Genomic DNA, 19746 nt, shown 5'->3' with positions numbered 1-19746 from the left:
TTTTCAGAGAATAAACAAAATAGTTAAATACGAGTACACTCTACAAATTGGGTGGTATATATAGACACAGTAAAGAAGCCCTTAAGAACTTAGCTTTTATTGTTTTATTAACTCATTTAATTCGAAGATCAAAGATATATTGTTTCTACATTCTTGTTAAAAATCACTTGTTACTAAATTAAAGACCAAGCAATTATTCACTTGGGTAAACTACGAATCTAAAATCTGTAATCAGCAGATTTTCAACCAACGTAATTTCTCTATAGATCTATACCACCACTAAAAGATTCTCTCTTGTGTGTCGTATGCTCTCGAAACTCCATTAGTGTTATTAACGCAGATAAAAGCCTTTTAAAATAAATATAATTAAATTACAAGCAAAATTCCTTGAAGGATTTGTTTGCAATTTAAATAATAAAAACATTACTGTGCATCTTGTTTTTAACATCGTTTGGCGCTTTGGGCTATCTCTTTTTCACCATTCACTGCCAAAACTTGTTAAATTAAAACAATTTTCATTAATAATCCAATTAAACTCCCTAAATTAAACCATTTCGCACTATGCTCTCTTTAAATTCACAATATTTCTCCTACATGTTAATCACAGAAAAATAGAGGCCTTCAGTCGCATATGTGATCATTACATCAATTCTCCAAACACATAATAAGCAAGAAATTACAATATACTTTTTTCTAATTATAAAATCAACATAAGAGAGTATAAATACATGGCATTAGCATTATGAATTTTAATTTGGGTCAAATCTGGAAAAACAAAATTAAATCTTCATTACATATTTCAATACGAATCTTCTATTTTTAAATATATTTCACCACGTTTTTGTGAGACATTTGTGACATTTTTGTGTTCTAGAAAGTATTCCAAAAACCTCAACGGTTGATTTCGTTTGCTTATAGAACACATGATATTAGAAAATCGAAGCTGAATTCCCGAAAAAAACGTGATACAAAACAAATAGGTAATGCAATCTCTAGAATGTGAATAATTGTGCATAGTTTTATGTTACCTTTGAAGTTGAAAGAATTCGAATTTAAACAGAGTTTAAAGCTTTAAATCTAGCATATTGGAAATGCCTTTCTCTAGCGCTGGAGAAAACTTAAATTCAAATATAATAGAAAATCCTGTTTGCCGTTAGTACAATAGCGGCTGTCAACGTATATAGGAATGTTTGTCTTTAGATGCAATAAGTGACCGAGCAGTAGACTGTGGAGACATCAGCATTCGAGGATTTAGTTACTCACTGTCTTGTCAATGGCTAAAAATAAGAATGACTATCCTTGACAGACGCGATTTAAGAATATCTCATTGCAACTGCAGGTAAACTAAGTTGTCTATTCTTTCCAGGTGTACGAAATTAGATATCCGTGTACGTGGATACGTGCGACATAACTAAAATATGTTCTGAGGATGCTATATATCGTATTCGTAGGCGTATTTGAGCATCTCTACAACAACACTTTATGAAACATTGTCCACTTCTAACAACTGGTTTGTTAGAAGTGGACAATGAATAATTAAAACTTCATAATTATTCCATAGTTTCAGTTGCCTCATCGCAATACCAATCAGCTATGATATTATAATCATAAACGAATCTACTTGAGCTTATCAAAGTCCGTACATGTGAGGCATTAATTTTTTTCTGTTTTACTTAACGTTTATAGTTTGCTTGACTTACTGCTACTAATTGCTAATATAATTCATTGGATAATAAGTTGAAATAATATCTAAGTTTCCTTGTTAATAAATTATTTATTTTATTTATTTATTTATTTAAACAATTATTTATTTTATTAAATATTTCGTCCTTTTATTCAAAGGAGAAGGACAGAAGGACCAAAATCACTGTTTAATGATATTATTATTATTATTATTATTATTATTATTATTATTATTATTATTATTATTATTATTATTATTATTATTATTAATTTAATGGAATGTGATTATGTCATAAATTTAATCCAAACTTTGTAGAATATTCTGATTCTGAAATTGAAATTGATTAATTGAAACCCTTCTGAATGAGAATCAAAATTCACATTTTGATTAGCCACTAACTTAAAGCTTCACACTGAATTTCTCTTTAATTTCACACTGATATAAATTTGGTTCGTTAATACAGTCATAAGTTACTAACTGAGCTGTGCTAGTTTCATGATTCATCGATGAATTTCATTCATCGATTAATAGCAACTTCGGTTGTGCTAATGATAAATTTCTCTTGGCTGAAGGTGAAGAAAATTTAGAAATAAAATAAAATTAAGGGAATTAGCTGACGTTTTATTCATACTGGATCGAAGATAAATTTAAACAAAACAAAAGTTAGGATGAAAGTCAATTCAATACCAAGCATAATTATCCTGGAATGTGGAGAAATGGAGAGAGTTAATTTTATATGTTTATATGGGAGAAATAATAATAATGAGAGTCGAATAAATAGTAAAAATAAAAAGAAATATATAAGTATGCCAGTTTGGATGGATTTGGGAAGGATGAAAGATATCTTCAAATATTAATTTTAAGATATCGAACTTAGTTTGAAGAGGAAAGCTTTCGACTAATGTATTTTACCTGTAATTACACATAACAGCGAATCCTGGAATTTATCTAACGATATAGTTCACAAAATGAAGTATATTCAGAGAAGACAGGTAAAGATATGCTCGATTATGAAAGGATGTGACGCTTAGAGATAGGATACCCTTCCATTTGTTAGGATCAAAAGCAGATGTACAGAATGTTATGAAATATGCCGTGCATTCAAAATGGAGAAGGGCCAAGACGCATTGCAAGCTTTAATACCCTGATCTAGACCATGCGATGGTCTAAATCAGGGGTGTTCAACCTTTTAGCTTCCCTGGGCCACATTGGAAGAAGACGAGTTGTTTTGGGCCACACATAAAATACACTAACACTAACGATAGCTGATGAGCAAAAAAAAAACGTAGAATGTATAGTTAACATATTTAAGTAATTTAAACTTCATTAATTCATTAATGTTTTATTATAAAAGTAAGACAAGACAGCAACATGAAATTAGTGAGATGTTTGACATTGTTTTTGAGACACTAATGCTTCGATGGAAGCAGCTGCAATTCTCAGTGAGTACTCAAGGTGCTCATCAGATATTTTGGTTCTAGTTTTATTCTTTGTGTGCTTTATCCTTGAAATTAGCTGCTCACAAATGTAGGTGCTTCCAAATAGCGATGACATGAATAAGACATGATTGTGAAGCGAGGGATATTTTTCTCTGGGAAGATATAGCTTATAGAAGTCCAGTAAAGAGACATAATTAAATTTTTCTTTAAGTTCAATGTCAGATTGTAGCTCTATGCATTCCATTTGAAAATTGGTAGGTAATATGTTTATGTCAACTGAAAATGGAGTCGCAAATATATCAAAAGATTGATGATTTTTCCGGAAATCTTGAAACCTCTTCTCAAATTCCTGTATCAAATTGAAAACCAAGGCTGCATATTTTTCGTTGTTCACAGGACCGTGTTTAGCCAACGTGTCGAAATGCATAAAATTGTTTGCTTAATTTGAGATTGCAATAGTTTCAGTTTCATTTCGAACGCTCTTATAGTTTGAAACATTGTATTGATCAGTTGGTTTTCACCTTGAAGACGCATGTTTAACTCATTTAAATGAGCGGTCAAGTCTACTAAAAATGCCAAATCTGTGAGCCAATTTTCATCGTCAAGTTCTGGCACAAATTTTGTTTTTGATTCCATAAACGACTTGATTTCATTTCGCAAATCATAAAATCTTTTCAACATTTTACCTCGACTTAACCATCTTACTTCCGAAAAGTAAATGATGTCCCCATAGTCAGCATCCATAAATTTAAGGAATTCCTGGAATTGGCGATGATTCAATCCCTTGGCCCTTATGAAATTTACAGCCTTAATGACAATCTGCATGACGTTATCCATCTTTAAAGCTTTTGCGCATAAATTTTATTGGTGTACTGCAGTGATATTTCATCATACTTAAATTTTGGGAGGTAATTGCATCGTCTTCTATTAATTTTACAAGTCCATCTCTTTTACCTATCATCGCCGGGGCACCATCAGTAGCTATACCAGATATGTTCACAATGGACAAAGAAAATCGCTTTAACGTATTTTTCACTGCTTCGTATAAATCTCTTGATTTAGTTGTGTCTTTTAATGGCACTAAAGAAGCCATTTCTTCAGTGATATTATATTCGTCATCAATACCTCTAATAAAAATTGCCAATTGAGCTGTATTAGTAGCATCGGTACTTTCGTCTATCGCCAAAGCATAAAATTTAAAATTAGCAGCTCTACTCTCCAAACCTTTTCCTATTTTATCATTTCGCCTGGCTATAGTCTGGTGAGACAAACTGATTTTAGAAAAATCCCCTTTTTTTATCAGGGCAAATTATATCTGCCACGCTTTCCATACATTGCTTAATAAACTCACCATCGGCATACGGTTTTGATTTTTTTGCTATCAAGTTTGCAACCACATAACTAGCTTTTACAATAGAATCCGCTTCAGTTGTTATCTTTAAAAAAAAAACTTTGTTGAGATGATAGACTTTTTTTTCAGTTCCACTATTTTGTCTTTACGACACATTCCTTGATACGCACTAAATTTTGCAGTATGTTTTTGCGTGTAATGCCTTTTCAAATTGTAGTCTTTGAAAACTGGCACAAATTCCCTACAAATTAAGCAGATTGCCTTAGTATTTGCCTCGACAAAAAAGTAGTCGTCTGTCCACTTTTCGTTGAATAATCTTCCTTCTTCTATAATTTTTTTTTTTTTTTGGTTCGGTTTCCTTTTGAGACGCTGTGGAAGCCATGCTGGAATTTAAAAAAAAAATAGATCGAAAATTAGAAAGCTAGGTTTAATAATCACTAAATCGCCAAATTTTTACTACTAAAAAAATTACTCACCAAATCGCCACAAACACACGTAACGTCTGCACCTTTCTTCGGTGTCAACTCGACCGTTTACAATTGCACATTGAAAGCGGTACCAGCGTACCCATGGCGCACATAGAGAGACATCTATTGCGTGGTAAAAGTAGGAAGCAAGAGCGCTAGCGCCATTTATTATGTCGAGAAGTAACTACTCGCATGGGCGGCAATTTTGAATAAATACAATTATTTGAGAATGATTTTATGAATCTCTCATTGCTAAAGAACGTGTTAAATTCAAAAGTTCATTGCTTATAAATTAATAGAATGTTAAAATTGTATTTGTAGTATTATTAATGGTATTTTTTAGTCACAATCTCATAAGGTTTGTAAGTTTACGAGTTTTTGTTGGGCCGCATTCATAGCCGTCCTGGGCCGCGGGTTGAACAAGCCGGATCTAAATTATTAACAGAATATGGATGACAAGGAAGACAAAGGAAGAAATGTTAAGATGAAATTTTTAATTCATCTTAACATTTGGAGAAAATTGAGGAAGACCTTCGTCCAACTGTGGTCTGGTTCAAATTGAAAAACAAGTTTTAATTATTTACCATATTGTAAAATTAATTCTGAATTAAGTTTTATTGAAATCTTTTTTTTTCACGATATCGAAAAATCGAAGTTCTTCATAACCTTGTTCTACAACAAAGTTATGAAGTTTTCTTAAATTTCTTTACAAATTCAGTGACCGAGCTTTTGTTCATTTTTTCCCACCCTCATTCATTGATTTCATGAATGAAAAGAAGAAAAGGGAAGGAAGTTATTCTGGTCCTCTAAGCATATTTGGGTCCTCCCGTATATGCTTGGAGGACCTTTGATATGTTTTATGACCTGATGCAACCAACAGCTATGTTCAATGGTGGAAAATAATGTAATTGCTGAAACTCTTCGTATGCGGAGTTTTCAACTTATTTTATGGAATATATAACGCATACAACATGACTTGTTTTTACGAATACCTTTGGCAAGTAGGAAACCAGTGGTATCGTAGATACTTTCTAACGTATCTTGGCAATGTCAACAGTCCATACCTATCCTGATACGCATTCTTTTGAAAAAAGAAAGTGTGCTAAACTTTTAACTCTTTTATTCCATAAAAATATTTTGTGTTAATTAATATCCACTAACATATACTAATGACTAACATATGCAATTAGCATCAATTGCGTTACTTTGTTAATAATATTGATTTAATTAGTTTATTGGTAAATAATTACTGTACTACAGCAATCAATTAAAATGATTTAATAATGATTAAATAATTTAAATATTTTATTTTTAAATATGATTTAAATAATTTTTTCGATGTTGGAATTATTATTTTTATTATTATTATTATTATTATTATTATTATTACTAGATGCATGGCTAAGCTGCATCGAATCCCATACAACACATAGGCTCATCCTAATAGGAGACATTAATATAAATACTCTTGACCACGCTTCTTCAACCACTAATACATACCTTGATATACACATACCATTAACCCCCCAACAAGAGAAGAAATAGTTAACATTTCACTAACACAATCATGCATTGATCATATCAACATACGGGCTCCCATCCATACATATTCATTATCAGTAATTAACACGTCAAAATTACCGATCACTACTTTGTCTCAACTTCGTTATATTACGTTACCTACCCCCTCTCCCACCACCACAAAAGTGGACAAAACTCGATCATATTAAAGAGCATTGTCGACAACCTTGTAAAAAATATAGACTTGAACTGCTTACTTAAAATAAATGATCCTGTAACATTATACGAGAATTTTCAACTAAAGTTCACAGAAATATACAAAAAAGCAACAAAGCCTACACAAACGAGGCAACAAACAGACAATAATCCATGGATAAATGGCGATATACTAAATAGTATCTACGAAAAAAACTAAAAAAGTTTTTTTTAGTTTTTTTCCATAGATTCACATTTACAAACCTTATACAAAAACACAAGAAATCAACTAACAACAAAAATTCGTAGGGCAAAAAGACACTACTACTTCCAAAAATTCATGGAATATAACGAGAACATTAAGCAAACATGGGCTACACTCAACGAATTAGCAATCCGAAAAAAGAAAACTTCAGCACAAGATTTCATTGCAAAAAGCTTCAGTCAGGATACAAACCAAGAGGAACTAGCAGACTCATTCAACTATGCTTTCACAAACAACATCACACAACTTAAAAAAAAAAAAAAAATATATATATATATTTTGAGTTGTGTGTTATTATCGATAGTTATTTGCTTTATTATTATTAATATAATTATTAATGCTAAGTAAATAGAGAGGGAGTGTAAGCAAAAATAATATAATGAAAAGATTCAGTGTGGGTAATTTTATGTATGTTGTTCGTATAATTCTGTATTTTAACATATTTGCAAATAAAGTTTTTTTTCTTGTGTTTGAAATGTCCTTTTTTGCATTAGATTAGTCGGTATTTGTCAGAGTTTGCATTAATGATCCTTTATTCATTAAATACAGTAAATACAATTTCTGGTTAAATAAATACCCCTGAAAATATAAAGTTATAATAATAATTTATTTGTTTATTTTTAAACTGTAATAACATTTTATTTATCATCATACAGAGTATTTACATTTATACAATAAAGTATACTATTACATTTTCTGTTCGGTAGAAATTTATATTTAAAAAAAAGTGATTTTTTTAAATATAAATGTACATATTTTTTTCAATATCAATATAATAGCTTATTATTATACAGCCTATATATATACAGTTTTTTTTGCTTTTTTTAATATCAGTATCTTCATTATTGTTATACACCTTACTGACTGTTTTGTTACATAATCTGCGTTCTTTGATTATAAGGATTACATGTAGATGAGTGAGGCGAGTTAATCCCACCTACTTCGAAGCTTGGGTTAGCTTTTATGAAGAGGGTGGGATTAGCCTTCGCTATTTATGTTGTTGCTAATGTTTATGTATGGGATGTTGGCATTGGATGCTGGTGATTTGTGATGTATATATTAGTGTTAATGGTATGTTAACTTTGTTGGTATATTTTCAAGAGTTCGTGTTTTAATGTTCTGTAGTTATCTATGTCTTTTAAGTTTCTTGGTAGGTTGTTGAGTTGCTTGAGTATCTGATGTGATCTCACAAAAGAACCGCATGAGTTGTTGAAGGGTGTAGGGATGTAGAGAGTTGTTGTAGGTCGTGTTATACGATATGTGCCTCTGTTGTTTCGATAGGTGATGTTGAAGTAATTCCTTGTTAATGTTAGGTAGTGTTTCAGATTTTTAAAGCACGGGATTCTGTGTGTGGCCATGTGCTTGTTGGATATTGGTTGTTGCGTGTAAGGTGTCCAAATCAGTGTAGACACAATTTTTCTTGCGTAATGTTTCTAATTTTGTTAGATGGCCGTTTGGTGTATTTGCTGTATAGATTGTTTTACCGTATCTGAGTAGGGATTCGCAGATACCGTGAATATAGGAGTTTTTTTATGTTACATGGAATAATGTCTTTAACTTGGAAGAGTTTTGCTGCGATGATCCGGAGTTTGGTATGTAGATATATTATATATGTTTTATCCATTTAAGGTGGAAATCTATGTAGAAAACGAGGTATTTTGCATGTGTTACAGGTTCGATTTCGGGATATTGGCAGGTATTTTTGTTGTTAATACAGCGGTATGTGTGACAGTGTATCGATAGTGGTGTGGGGCACATGATTCTTGGGTTGTGTATTATCAACATCTGTGTTTTGATGCCGTTGATTAGAATGAATTGCCTTTTGGTAGAAGTATGTTTTGATTTCATTTAGGTCTTGTTGTGCTTTGGAAAGAGCCGTGTTGATGTCTGTGTGGATTGCTAGTAGTGTGGTGTCATCTGCGTACTGAAATATTTGACTTCTTATGGCCATGCTATGAATTGTGTATATTAATTTAAAAAAATAATAATAATAATGTATGTGTTGAAAAGAGTGGGTGATAATATGGGACGTTGAGGAACACCGTGTTTTATTTGTGTACCCAGGCTGTGACATGTACCTATTTTTGTTGCTTGTGTTCTGTTTCAGAGGTAGTTCCTGAACCAGGTATGCAGGGTTCTTCTTATACCTATTGAGTATAGTTTGGTGAGTAGTATGTCATGTTCAAGTGTATCAAATGATTTGGTTAAGTCAAGCAGTATAAGAATGGCGTAATTATTTTTGTCGTGAGCTTTGTTTATTGTGTCTGCGATGTCTTCTAATAAAGTGATAGTGCTTTTTCTTTTCCGAAAGCCATATTGGTTTTTTGAGATGATGTTGTACTTCAGTAAATAGTTCTGTAGTCTGGTGTGGGTTATTTTTTCTAGAATTTTTGAGATGACTGGTAGTGTAGCTATTGGTCTGTAGTTCTGAGTATCGTTTCTTTTGCCGTGTTTGTAAATTGGCGTAATTATTGCAGTTTTTAGTTGTTGTGGAATAATGCCTGTGTCGAATATTATGTTCACGAGTCTCAAAAGCATTGGATTTATTTGTTCAAGGTGTTATTAGGTCTGTGAATCTTATTTTGTCTATTCCTGGAGTAGTTTTAGTTGTAAGAGTGCTTTCTTCAGTTCCTGTTTTGTTACGGGTGGAAAATACATCGTTTGTTGTTGACTTTGTGTCGGTGGTTTTTTGTTGGTCATTGGTAGATTGTCTTTTTTTGAGTTGTGTGATATTGTTTGTGAAGGCATGGTTGAATGAGTCTGCTAGTTCCTCTTGGTTTGTGTACTGACCGATCAATAATTTTTTTAATAGTTATAATAGTATATATATATAATATATAATAATAATAATATATATATATATATATATATATAATAATAATTATTATTATATATATATATATAATTATTATTATTATATATAATTATTATTATTATTATTAATCTTTTCATGGCAAAAAAGAATATCGGACCCAGCTGCGGCTAGCAGCAAAAAAGGTTGAATCGCAAAGTGTTAAATTTTAGTAGTTTCTTTTTTTTATAATTTGGTAAATGGATATGAATATTCATTTTCCCTTTTCTTTGTTAATTTCTGTGTATATCAGTTATGAGTAAGGAAAAAAAATTCTGCCTGACTACGATAAATAATCCGCTGTCGGCTAAAGTTTCCATGAAGAGGTATTTGGCTGGCTAATTACAGATTCACAGCCTTCGAATTAGAACTGATAAATTATCACAGAGGAAGATCCTGCTACTGAACTTTTTCCTTTTTTTTTTTTACTTCGCAAGCACTTTAGTCTGTTTCCGGCTGTGTTTTTATGTTTTTTTTTTCTATGACGAACTTTTTATATCCCTGTAGAGCTAGCATTTCTCTGAATGGGATAATAATAATAATATGAGTGGGATGTTTTCCCATATACGCATGTTTGAAACCCACGTCACCTTCCTCGTTTTCAAAACTCAATGAGGAGTCCCTATTATGCAATTTGAGTGCGCTCAGTTAACTCTGTGACTTAACTAAGCTCACTTAAATAGAAAGCCTCTCCATGTTGAAACAAAACACTGTTGCCTGCAGATTATCTCGGTAAAACAAGTTGTTATTACTGCATCCAAAGTGCGATAAACATATTTATGTATAAACAGTACCATTTTCTCTTATATAAAAGCGATATTGTTAGCAATAGGACTTCTATTTGCGAAGCCTGTTTGCTGACCTCACTAATATCAGTCTAATTGTGCACAACTTCGCTTGTAAGAGCAAGGACGGCATTGTAGCACGAAGTATGATTTGTCATAATTAACGAAGTAGCCCCTGCTACCGAGTGATAAAGCGGTATAATGCAATAGAACATTTGCCCTTTCGTGCAAAATTAAAGCGCATTCATTTGCAATATTCCAAAACATTCCACACACACACATACACACACCAGTTATATGGGATGAAGTTTACTCAGATTTGGTATTTGAAATTTTTACAAACATTTGTCGAACCGTTCCAGTTTTCGGGGATATAAAGGGACAACATGTCGAAATTATATATTACAACAACTCTCTGACTTAGTGGAAGTCGACTGATTCAGTTTTAGTTCCAACTGGATCACTTTTATTATAAAATTTCGTAAAGAAGTTTCGAAATGATAGTAATTCCGCTCTGGCTGGATGAAATTCGATGAAATTTTTTAATGGAATCAAAACTGACAAATTTTTATTTGTCAGTTTTCATTTCAATCCGATCATTGTTGTTGTTGTGAAAAAATTAGGTAGAACGAAATTTGCTGTCTACAGATAAATCACTATGAACACAATGAAGCAAAATGTATCTTTAAAAAAAATTTGTTCTAAATGCAGCAAAATAATTATTCTGTCTCATTGGCTACTTATATATATGTCGTCTGTTTGTTACCGAACACTTTTAAACAATAGTTCGCAAAAAAAGTAATTTTTTTTCAATAAATTATGAAAGAATTCATCTAAACATTATCGGTGAATATTTTATTTATTTATTTTTGATTTTTCATTAATTTCATTTGTGACGAATTATCATACGATGAACTGTCGTTCGACGAATTGTTTATTCGATAAATTATCTTTTCGGTGAATTACCATTCGTTAAATTGTTGTTCGATGAATTGTTTATTCGACGAATTGCTTTTTCGATGAATTGTCGTTCGATGAAATGCCATTGGGTAAATTGCCTTTCAATTAACTGTTTTCGGCGAATTTTCATGGGACCGATATATATAAGTCGCTAGGGCACCTTTAATTTGTTTTTATGTTATTCCAATCCAAAGCAGGTTGTTTACTTATACGCACTTCATCGTGGGTAGGCTAAAGGATTAAATAATGTGGATATCCCTCTCTGTAGGCCAAGCACAGAATTCTTGAACGCCACTTTAGGACTCCAATAAGAAAGCTTTCCCACTAAGCATTGAAATTCATCTAAAATCTAAAAACATTCACAAACAGCCACACTCCCAATGGGATTCCAACACATGACCCACAGTGGAGAGTGACTGGCCGAGTACGCTACGTACTCGGCCAGTCAATCCGAATACTGAAATGAATGTTCGAAGTTTTTAAAACCACTCTTAGTCGAGAGGTTTAGCGCTCGTAGACAAAACAAATAGCCCTCCCTCTTTCTCCAAGATAAATCATTATTTAGTGAGAAACGTTGTGGTTATTGCTATGCGTACTATCTGCACTTGAAGTCGTTTTTAATACCTCTCGCTTGCCTTGTGTCTACCACTTTAAGACCATTCGATTTCTATGAATTATAGCATTTGTATTTGTGTGGATGATGGAGAATAACACAAGGAAACGCACTTAGCAATGTTTTAGATAGAATGCAGTATTCATTTGTCCCTTTTTACAGTGGTCTTTAATCCCTTTCGCGTAATCCCTTTTGTATCACGCATTCTTTGGTATTATTCCATATTTTTTACAAGCTCATCACTTGAACGAAGCAAAATAACTTCACATGATGGTGTCATCTTGTCCTCGGGAATATAAATATTTATTTGCCTTGCATTAGTCGTCTGATTTGGGAATCACTCTACAGACTTTACGTTAAATAAGTATTGTATTAAACCTACGATGATCTTTATCTAATGAGCTTAAATATTTCGATTTTAAAAATGTACGCTGATATTAGGAATTGACATCATATTTAGTATTTAAGGATTTTATATAGTTATTTTTAAATAAATATGTTTTAGTAATGGTTAAATCGATCTGAGCAGATAGAACTGGCCTCACTATTAATCTTTAACGGTGATCACAAAGCCTAATGGATTAGTCTTTGTGATCACCGCTAGTCATCTTACTGCTTTGAATGGCTTCGTAGCCTAAACCTGGATTTCTTGAATAATATAACAAACTACAATTGATACGTTTCCCTGTACGCTACTCTGATCAAATTTTGGCTAATCCTGTCTTTAAAAGAGGATTACGGTATACCTGTTCTGAACATTAGACAGAACAGCTTTAAGAGCAGCATTGTTTCTTCTAAATTCCATCTATTCAGTAGATTAAAGCCCACAATGTAATTTTCTAAGATCTTTTTCTTCGTCTTTTGCGATTTGGCTTCATAAAGTTATCTGTTACTCAATTTTCCTATGTCAGAATTCCTACTTATATAGTTTTCCTAATTTTGGAGTCTTATTAAGTCCAAAATACCTTAAACTTAGATAATTAGCGGTGTTTTCCTGGTTTCTTTGGTGATTGGCCAAGAATGTAAGTTGCAAATAATCCTAGTGAACAAAAAAAAAAAGATGAATGTTTATCATGCATAAATTATTGAAAAAAGCTTACCAGGTATTTTTCAAACTAAGAGGAAAAGATAAAAACAAAAGTTATAGAAACTGTATAATTTATGGTGAATAAGCAGATTTTGGAATGATTTCAATTCTTCAGTATATACTTAAACATAGCCAATGATTTTAAGAAGCAGTTTGACAGATATTATAACAGGCTATAGAATTGCCATGATGAATGAACATTTAACCCCAGACTATAGGATTTATAATAATAATACTAATATAGATCCTACACCACATTTACAAAATAAGATTTTGCAAATGTGGTGTGTGATGCTCACCTGTTAAGGATTAATTATTGGCTAATGAATTTCTGAGTAAATTAATAAGTTTTTATTTGTTTTTCTTTTGTTAGATATTGATATATAGGAAAAGCTGATATCCAACTAGAACAGTTTAGTTTAGAAATCTCTTCAAAAATTTTCATTACCATATTTCGCTCATATCTCCAAGAAATGGAAAATAAATACGTGTGCAAACGTTTATTTTTTAAAGGTATATTTATCGATCGCTTTCCAGACTCGTTTGGGGCACAACCTTTCAAAACGTTTACTACACACACACACACACACACACACACACACACACACACACACACACACACACACACACACACACACACACACACACACACACACACACACACACACACACACACTTTTTTTTACAAAAATTAGTACTGCTATTCGGAACCTATCCTTTCATCAAATCTATTTAATATCTATAGTGAGACAGTGATGAAAAAGATTGAAACACAAAAAATAGGAATTAATATCAATGGTACAAAATTCAACAATCTTAGATATGCTGATACCATTCTAATAGCAGAAAACAGAAACAATTTAATCAAATTAATGCAGCTACTAATTGAAGAAGGTAAAGAATTTGGATTAGATATAAATGCAAAAAAGACCACATTCATGAACATCTCAAAAGAAAGCAGATCCGAGCCAGAAATATTTATAAAGAATATGAAAATTGAACATACAACAGAATACAAATATTTAGGCACCTACTTTACTGCAGATGGAAAGCAAGATAAGGAAATAAAAATAAGAATAGCCATAGCTAAAGATGCATTCTGGAAAACTAAAGATCTGCTCAGAAGTTCTGTGAGTATTGAGACAAAGAAAAGAATGATAAGAACATTAGCGTGGCCAATTTTCACATATGGAAGTGAGACCTGGATATTCAAGAAGAGAGTAAGGCAACAGATAATGGCCTTTGAAATGTGGTGCTATAGGAGAGCTCTGAAATTCCCATGGACAGAACATGTAACAAATATAGATGTCCTACAGATAATGAGAACACAGAGATCTTTATTACAGGAACTGCTCCAGAGAAAGATGAGATTGACAGGACATGTATTGAGAGGTTCAGCAGGACAGAGGATACTAACAGTTTTAGAAGGAAAAATTATGGGAAAAGGATCAATAGGCAAAAAACGAAGGATATGGTTTGAAGATATAAGATCATGGATAGGATCACATGGCTATGCAAAAACAAAAAGGAAAGCCACCAACAGAGAGAACTGGAAGGACATGGTGCCGCACCCTCTCACTGAGGAGTGTGACTGGAAATCTTCTAGTCACACTCCTTAATTAAAACTATGCTATTATTGTTGATTCTCCGATATCCGACCAACAGGTAGTGGGTTCAAATTCCCTTTAGGACATAGATATTTTTCGAATGTTTTAGGTGATAGACGATTCACGCGCCCTACTTATTGTAGGCTTGAATTGACTTGAGAAAAAAGTAACATGCCTTATTTCTGGAAGCAGCGAAGCAGTGTTTCTAGATTATCTATTCCTTTTGTACTCACTGCACTAAATGCGATAAGTAATTTTTGTTTATTTACGGTGGATTCACATTCCAAAAATGCAATTAAAAGAGATAGGTTCTGAAACTCGTAGTTTTTTATTTCGTATTTTTTTCCCAGATTGTTGGTTAAACTCCGTTCAAGGCTTGCATACCTATTTTTCCATTTGTATTAAATGAAATAGTCATATAAAGTATAATTAAATTCTTAATTTTGTTTAATTCTTATTTAATTCGACCTGATTTAATATTCATAAAATACTGGATGGTTCTTAATAAATATCGTTATAACTAATGAACAAGTTTTTCCAATGCATACAGGACAATTAAGTTGTAAAGTATTCTATAGTCGTTATCGCTAAAAACATTTTAAAAAGTTCAATAAATCCGCATTAAAATTCGATAATAAATCTTGAAGAATAATAAAAACGATGACTAGGACATTTGCAAGTTTCTCCATAGAATGAAGCCATCAGGTGTTAATTTGCTGAGAACAGGGTTCTGAAAAACCTTTCATGGACATCTGGAAGTGGAACTAACAAGAAACTAAGCAAAGCAGGGATGCCTGTTGCCCTTGTTCTGATCCGGTGAGAGTGGAATTACACTGCTCGCATCATCCTTCCATACAAAGGAAGCAATTTAGCAGCACAATTTCCCAATCATGTCTCCGTGGGGGAGGATAGAAATGGGAAAAAGATAATTACGTTTTGTAATGTTACGGTACTTGGTGTACAGTGCGCATCCTTTTCCCACTAATGGTTTTAGCAGTTCGTGGTAATTAGCCCTTTGCTGACTGACCCGATAATTCATCTCTCTCTCTCTCTCTCTCTCTCTCTCTCTCGCTTTCATCCACACAATGTGAATCCGCCGGTATACGTACTCTGTAGGAGATGTAATGAAATTTCAGGAATCTAGCGATCTTAAAATAAGCATAAATATTTGGTACGTAAGTGCTTATGAAAATGGAATGTGAAGATGATTGGCGCATTTTCAGCTGTTATCATGAAGAGTTAATAAAACATCATCTACCTGCATTTGGCATCGCAAAATTTAAGAAATTTTCTACGTTCTTTGAAGAAGAAGAAGAATTCAAATTTTTTGAAGAAATAATAACTTCGAAACGAATTCATGATCTTCTAAAACCCAAAGTATCTGTGTGCCTATAAATGAAGAATGTCTACTTAAAATGATTGATGCATGGGATGGTGTTACAAATTGAAAAATCAGACATTTGTCCTAGTCGCCCTTAACAAAACCAAACATTAAATTCATCAAAAATAATTAAAAGCTGTTAGTTTATTTTAAAGACAAGGAACTCTACCTGATCGTTCAGAACATGCTTTTACAAAGATCCGTGCCTGCATCCTGTTGGTGAGCAAGTATGCTACCACTCGGCCAAACAGGGTGCATATTTGCATTTTTAATTTAAAAGTTGCAAATTAATTTTTGTTCCCAAATATTAGTGACTGCTTGCTATTTGCTGTATTTTGTGACAAAGTTAATCAGAAGGTTGGATACATATCAAAAATCCATTTCGTAAATTGCCAAATTACGTAAGAATAAAATCCTCTTTACTTTTTTCTTTTGGATCATTACCATTAATGTCAATACACTTTAATTTGCCGTAATTGTGAATCATGATCCCTAATATCAGACTCTAAAATTAGTCTCAAATTAATCTCTAAAATTGCCAGTTAGTCCAAACAGAAATAGTTATAATAAATCGAATGTCTTGAACTAGTTGTTCAATGATTGTGTGTTGAAATGACATAATTTGATTATAAAAAAGTTATATTTTGTAATTATGATACTTTACCTTTCTTTATTTATTTTTTATATTCATATTTTCAGCAAGTTAGACTATGTAAATAGTTGCTATAACGTTTATTTATATTAAAAATAAACACGATATAATCTTTTTGTTACCGCATTTATCGCTTAGCATGTTAGATAGGACCCATCTTTCACGAGTACTAAACATTATTAAATGATGCCATAATATACAAAATTGACCTCAAATGGTTTGCAGGCTGAAACCAAATGAAATAGCTCATTTTATGTTTACTTCGAAACAATTTTTCAAAGTCATCGATTCCTTGGTTTTTTTTCCTTGTCTTATTCTAACTGTTCTGTAGTCTACAAGTTAATCTTCATTTGTCTTCACTTTAACCATGACCACTCGCTGAGAGGCTGACAGTGACAGATGCATTATATTATGCCAACAGACGCACGGGCTCTTGGATGGTACATTTCTCCTTTTGGTGTTATCTTGATTGTGACGTAGTTTTGCTTTAGTTTTTTTTTATTTACAATGAGTGCGAAGATGAAACTGATTTTTTTGCTTTCATAAAAAAAAAAAAAGATGAATTAGAAATCTCAATACAAATAAAATTTATATAATTTGGGGGAAAGCTTGATTTCGTTTAAAAATTATCCAGTTTCTTAAAACAGACTTTTCATCGCTTATTTATCCACGCAGTGTTAAGAAACGAACTTAAGATTCAGATAAAGCGTATATTTTCTTCCATTGTTTTATTTCCTCAAATTATATTCGTTATTTATTTATTTTTCCTTTAATGTTTAAAGAAATGTACGTGTTTGTTTAATTATAATTAGAGTGGAAATGTCTTTCTCATTATCTTAATTAATTATTAATTACTTTGAAAAAGACGTGATTTTTTCCTCATGTGACAGCAGAAAAACTAACATTTATAATGCAATGAATACATGAATTTCTTTTGAATGTGGCATTTAGTTAAAAGGGAAACGTAATTATCATTTTCCAGTTCAATTACTATAAACATTAAAATATACTCATTAAATGTCGCATCATATTATTAATATACAATTTTAAATAAATAAATTATTTCAATCTGTAATGCCTGTTATTAGTAATACATTTTTGAGTATTATCAGTTAATTACCTAAATTAAAATGACAGCGAAACAACCGGAACTGATAAACTTACAGTTTCCTTTCAAAGAGAAAATTATCATTTTTCCCTCTTCAAAATTACATGCATCAAATGTTACTGATCGTCATAAAAGAATTGTCTCAAACAGTACGTCAATATACTAGAAACAGTATGCATATTTTAAGCTGATGCATAAACATTGAAAATGTGTTAAACGTATTCTTTGAAAGTATTCTTACAACAACGATTCTGAAATCTCGCATTGGGACATCTTAGGCCACAAAACAAAAGTTATCCTGCAGCAATGACTGAATACTAACACTGTAACTTGCTTTAACGTGCACACAGCGAGCATCTAGCCGAGCAGTTCTCCTTTTGGTCACATCGTCAATGATCACCGCTTCTAAAGAACGATTTAATAAAATATGTATTCCACACGCAAACAGAATGTTATGAAGACTCGACCAATTTCTCTTATCCCTCAGAGAAGAGTACTCTCACGATGAACCAGATGGATCTTTAGGGGCTCGATACCATCTTGTTGTAACATAAAACTTTTATGCTTTGTATTTACAGCTTAATCTACGGAAAGGCAGACGCATACTGGATCGGAGCTAACGACCGTACCTACGAGAACTGCTACGAATGGGCAGACAGCCAGATATTCAGTTACAGTAGTAAGTAAATTTCTCATTTATTATTGACGAAATGTGCAAACACCTTAGGAAATAAAAGGGTGGAAAGGGAATGCTTATTCAAAAAAAAAAAAAAGAATTGAATGGTATGTAATGTAAGAGACCACAGTTACAAATGAACGTGTGTGTGTGTGTGTGTGTGTGTGTGTGTGTGTGTGTGTGTGTGTGTGTGTGTGTGTGTGTGTGTGTGTGTGTGTGTGTGTGTGTGTGTGTGTGTGTGTGTGTGTGTGTGTGTAAAAAGAATTAAAAAATTGCAAAATGATGCATATATATAATTGATATATATGTTATAATCGATATATATATAATTGATATATTGATATACTGTATATATTTCAAAAGATTTTCTGACAATGGGCATTCTCTCATAGTACGCTATAAAAGAATTACAAGATATTTTGAGGTCCACATTACTCTATTGCGCAGGTCAATGTGAAAGACCTAAATACTAAAAAAATCATCACATTTCCCCGACATTCGTAATCAGTCGTAGAATCAGTTTAATGAAAAGTGAACAATGCGATGCAGTATTCTTCAACTTAAGTGCAGTTTGATTTCCATACAAGGAATTCTTGGCTATTATAAGTTTTATATGCTACTCGAGTTACGTAGTGGATTTAGTACGATACACAAAAACACATTTCATGTTTATCTGCTGCTGTGCATTCTTTAAATATTGAAATATTGGAGTGCTTTAGTATCTTGTCAGCATCGATCTTAGGCGGACTTTCTATATTATGGTTTTTCAGGGGCGTCTTTCTCACTTTGCCTCACGATGATAATTACGTGAAAATTCTCTCTCTCTCTCTCTCTCTCTTTCTGCAACCCATCCTTTATCCTCTGTTCTGTATGCACTGTTGACTTTAATGGATCGGTACTTCTCAGTAGTTACACTATAAATAAGAATAAAGCGAGTTTATGACGGTGCAAACAAATCCGTGCTCTCTTTGTATCGCAGAGAAAAAAAAAGTTTTATAAAGAAAAAGGAACGTAAAAAAAATGTGCTCCATAAAAATGAATCGTAGGCATGATAACAAACCCTTAATGTCAGTAATGGACGTTGCTATGAAAGAACATCAGATG

General features: G+C 32.4%; 1 protein-coding gene across 1 annotated transcript in view; it reads left to right on the top strand.

Moving 5' to 3' along the window:
• The window catches only part of LOC150100608 (uncharacterized), a 98466-nt gene that overhangs the window by 16088 nt on the left and 62632 nt on the right, over positions 1 to 19746 (top strand). The window contains exon 4 of the mRNA XM_090401840.1: positions 18545 to 18645. Within this exon, the coding sequence (XP_090257966.1) occupies positions 18545 to 18645 (101 nt within the window). The remainder of the gene's footprint in view (positions 1 to 18544; positions 18646 to 19746) is intronic.

Source organism: Typopeltis vanoorti, chromosome 12 (assembly GCF_054136105.1).
Source record: "Typopeltis vanoorti isolate ZY-2024b chromosome 12, IOZ_Tvanoo_1.0, whole genome shotgun sequence".
Classification (NCBI taxonomy): domain Eukaryota; kingdom Metazoa; phylum Arthropoda; class Arachnida; order Uropygi; family Thelyphonidae; genus Typopeltis; species Typopeltis vanoorti.
The sequence above is the reverse complement of the archived record's forward strand: the minus strand, read 5'-3'. Positions and strand labels throughout refer to the sequence as shown.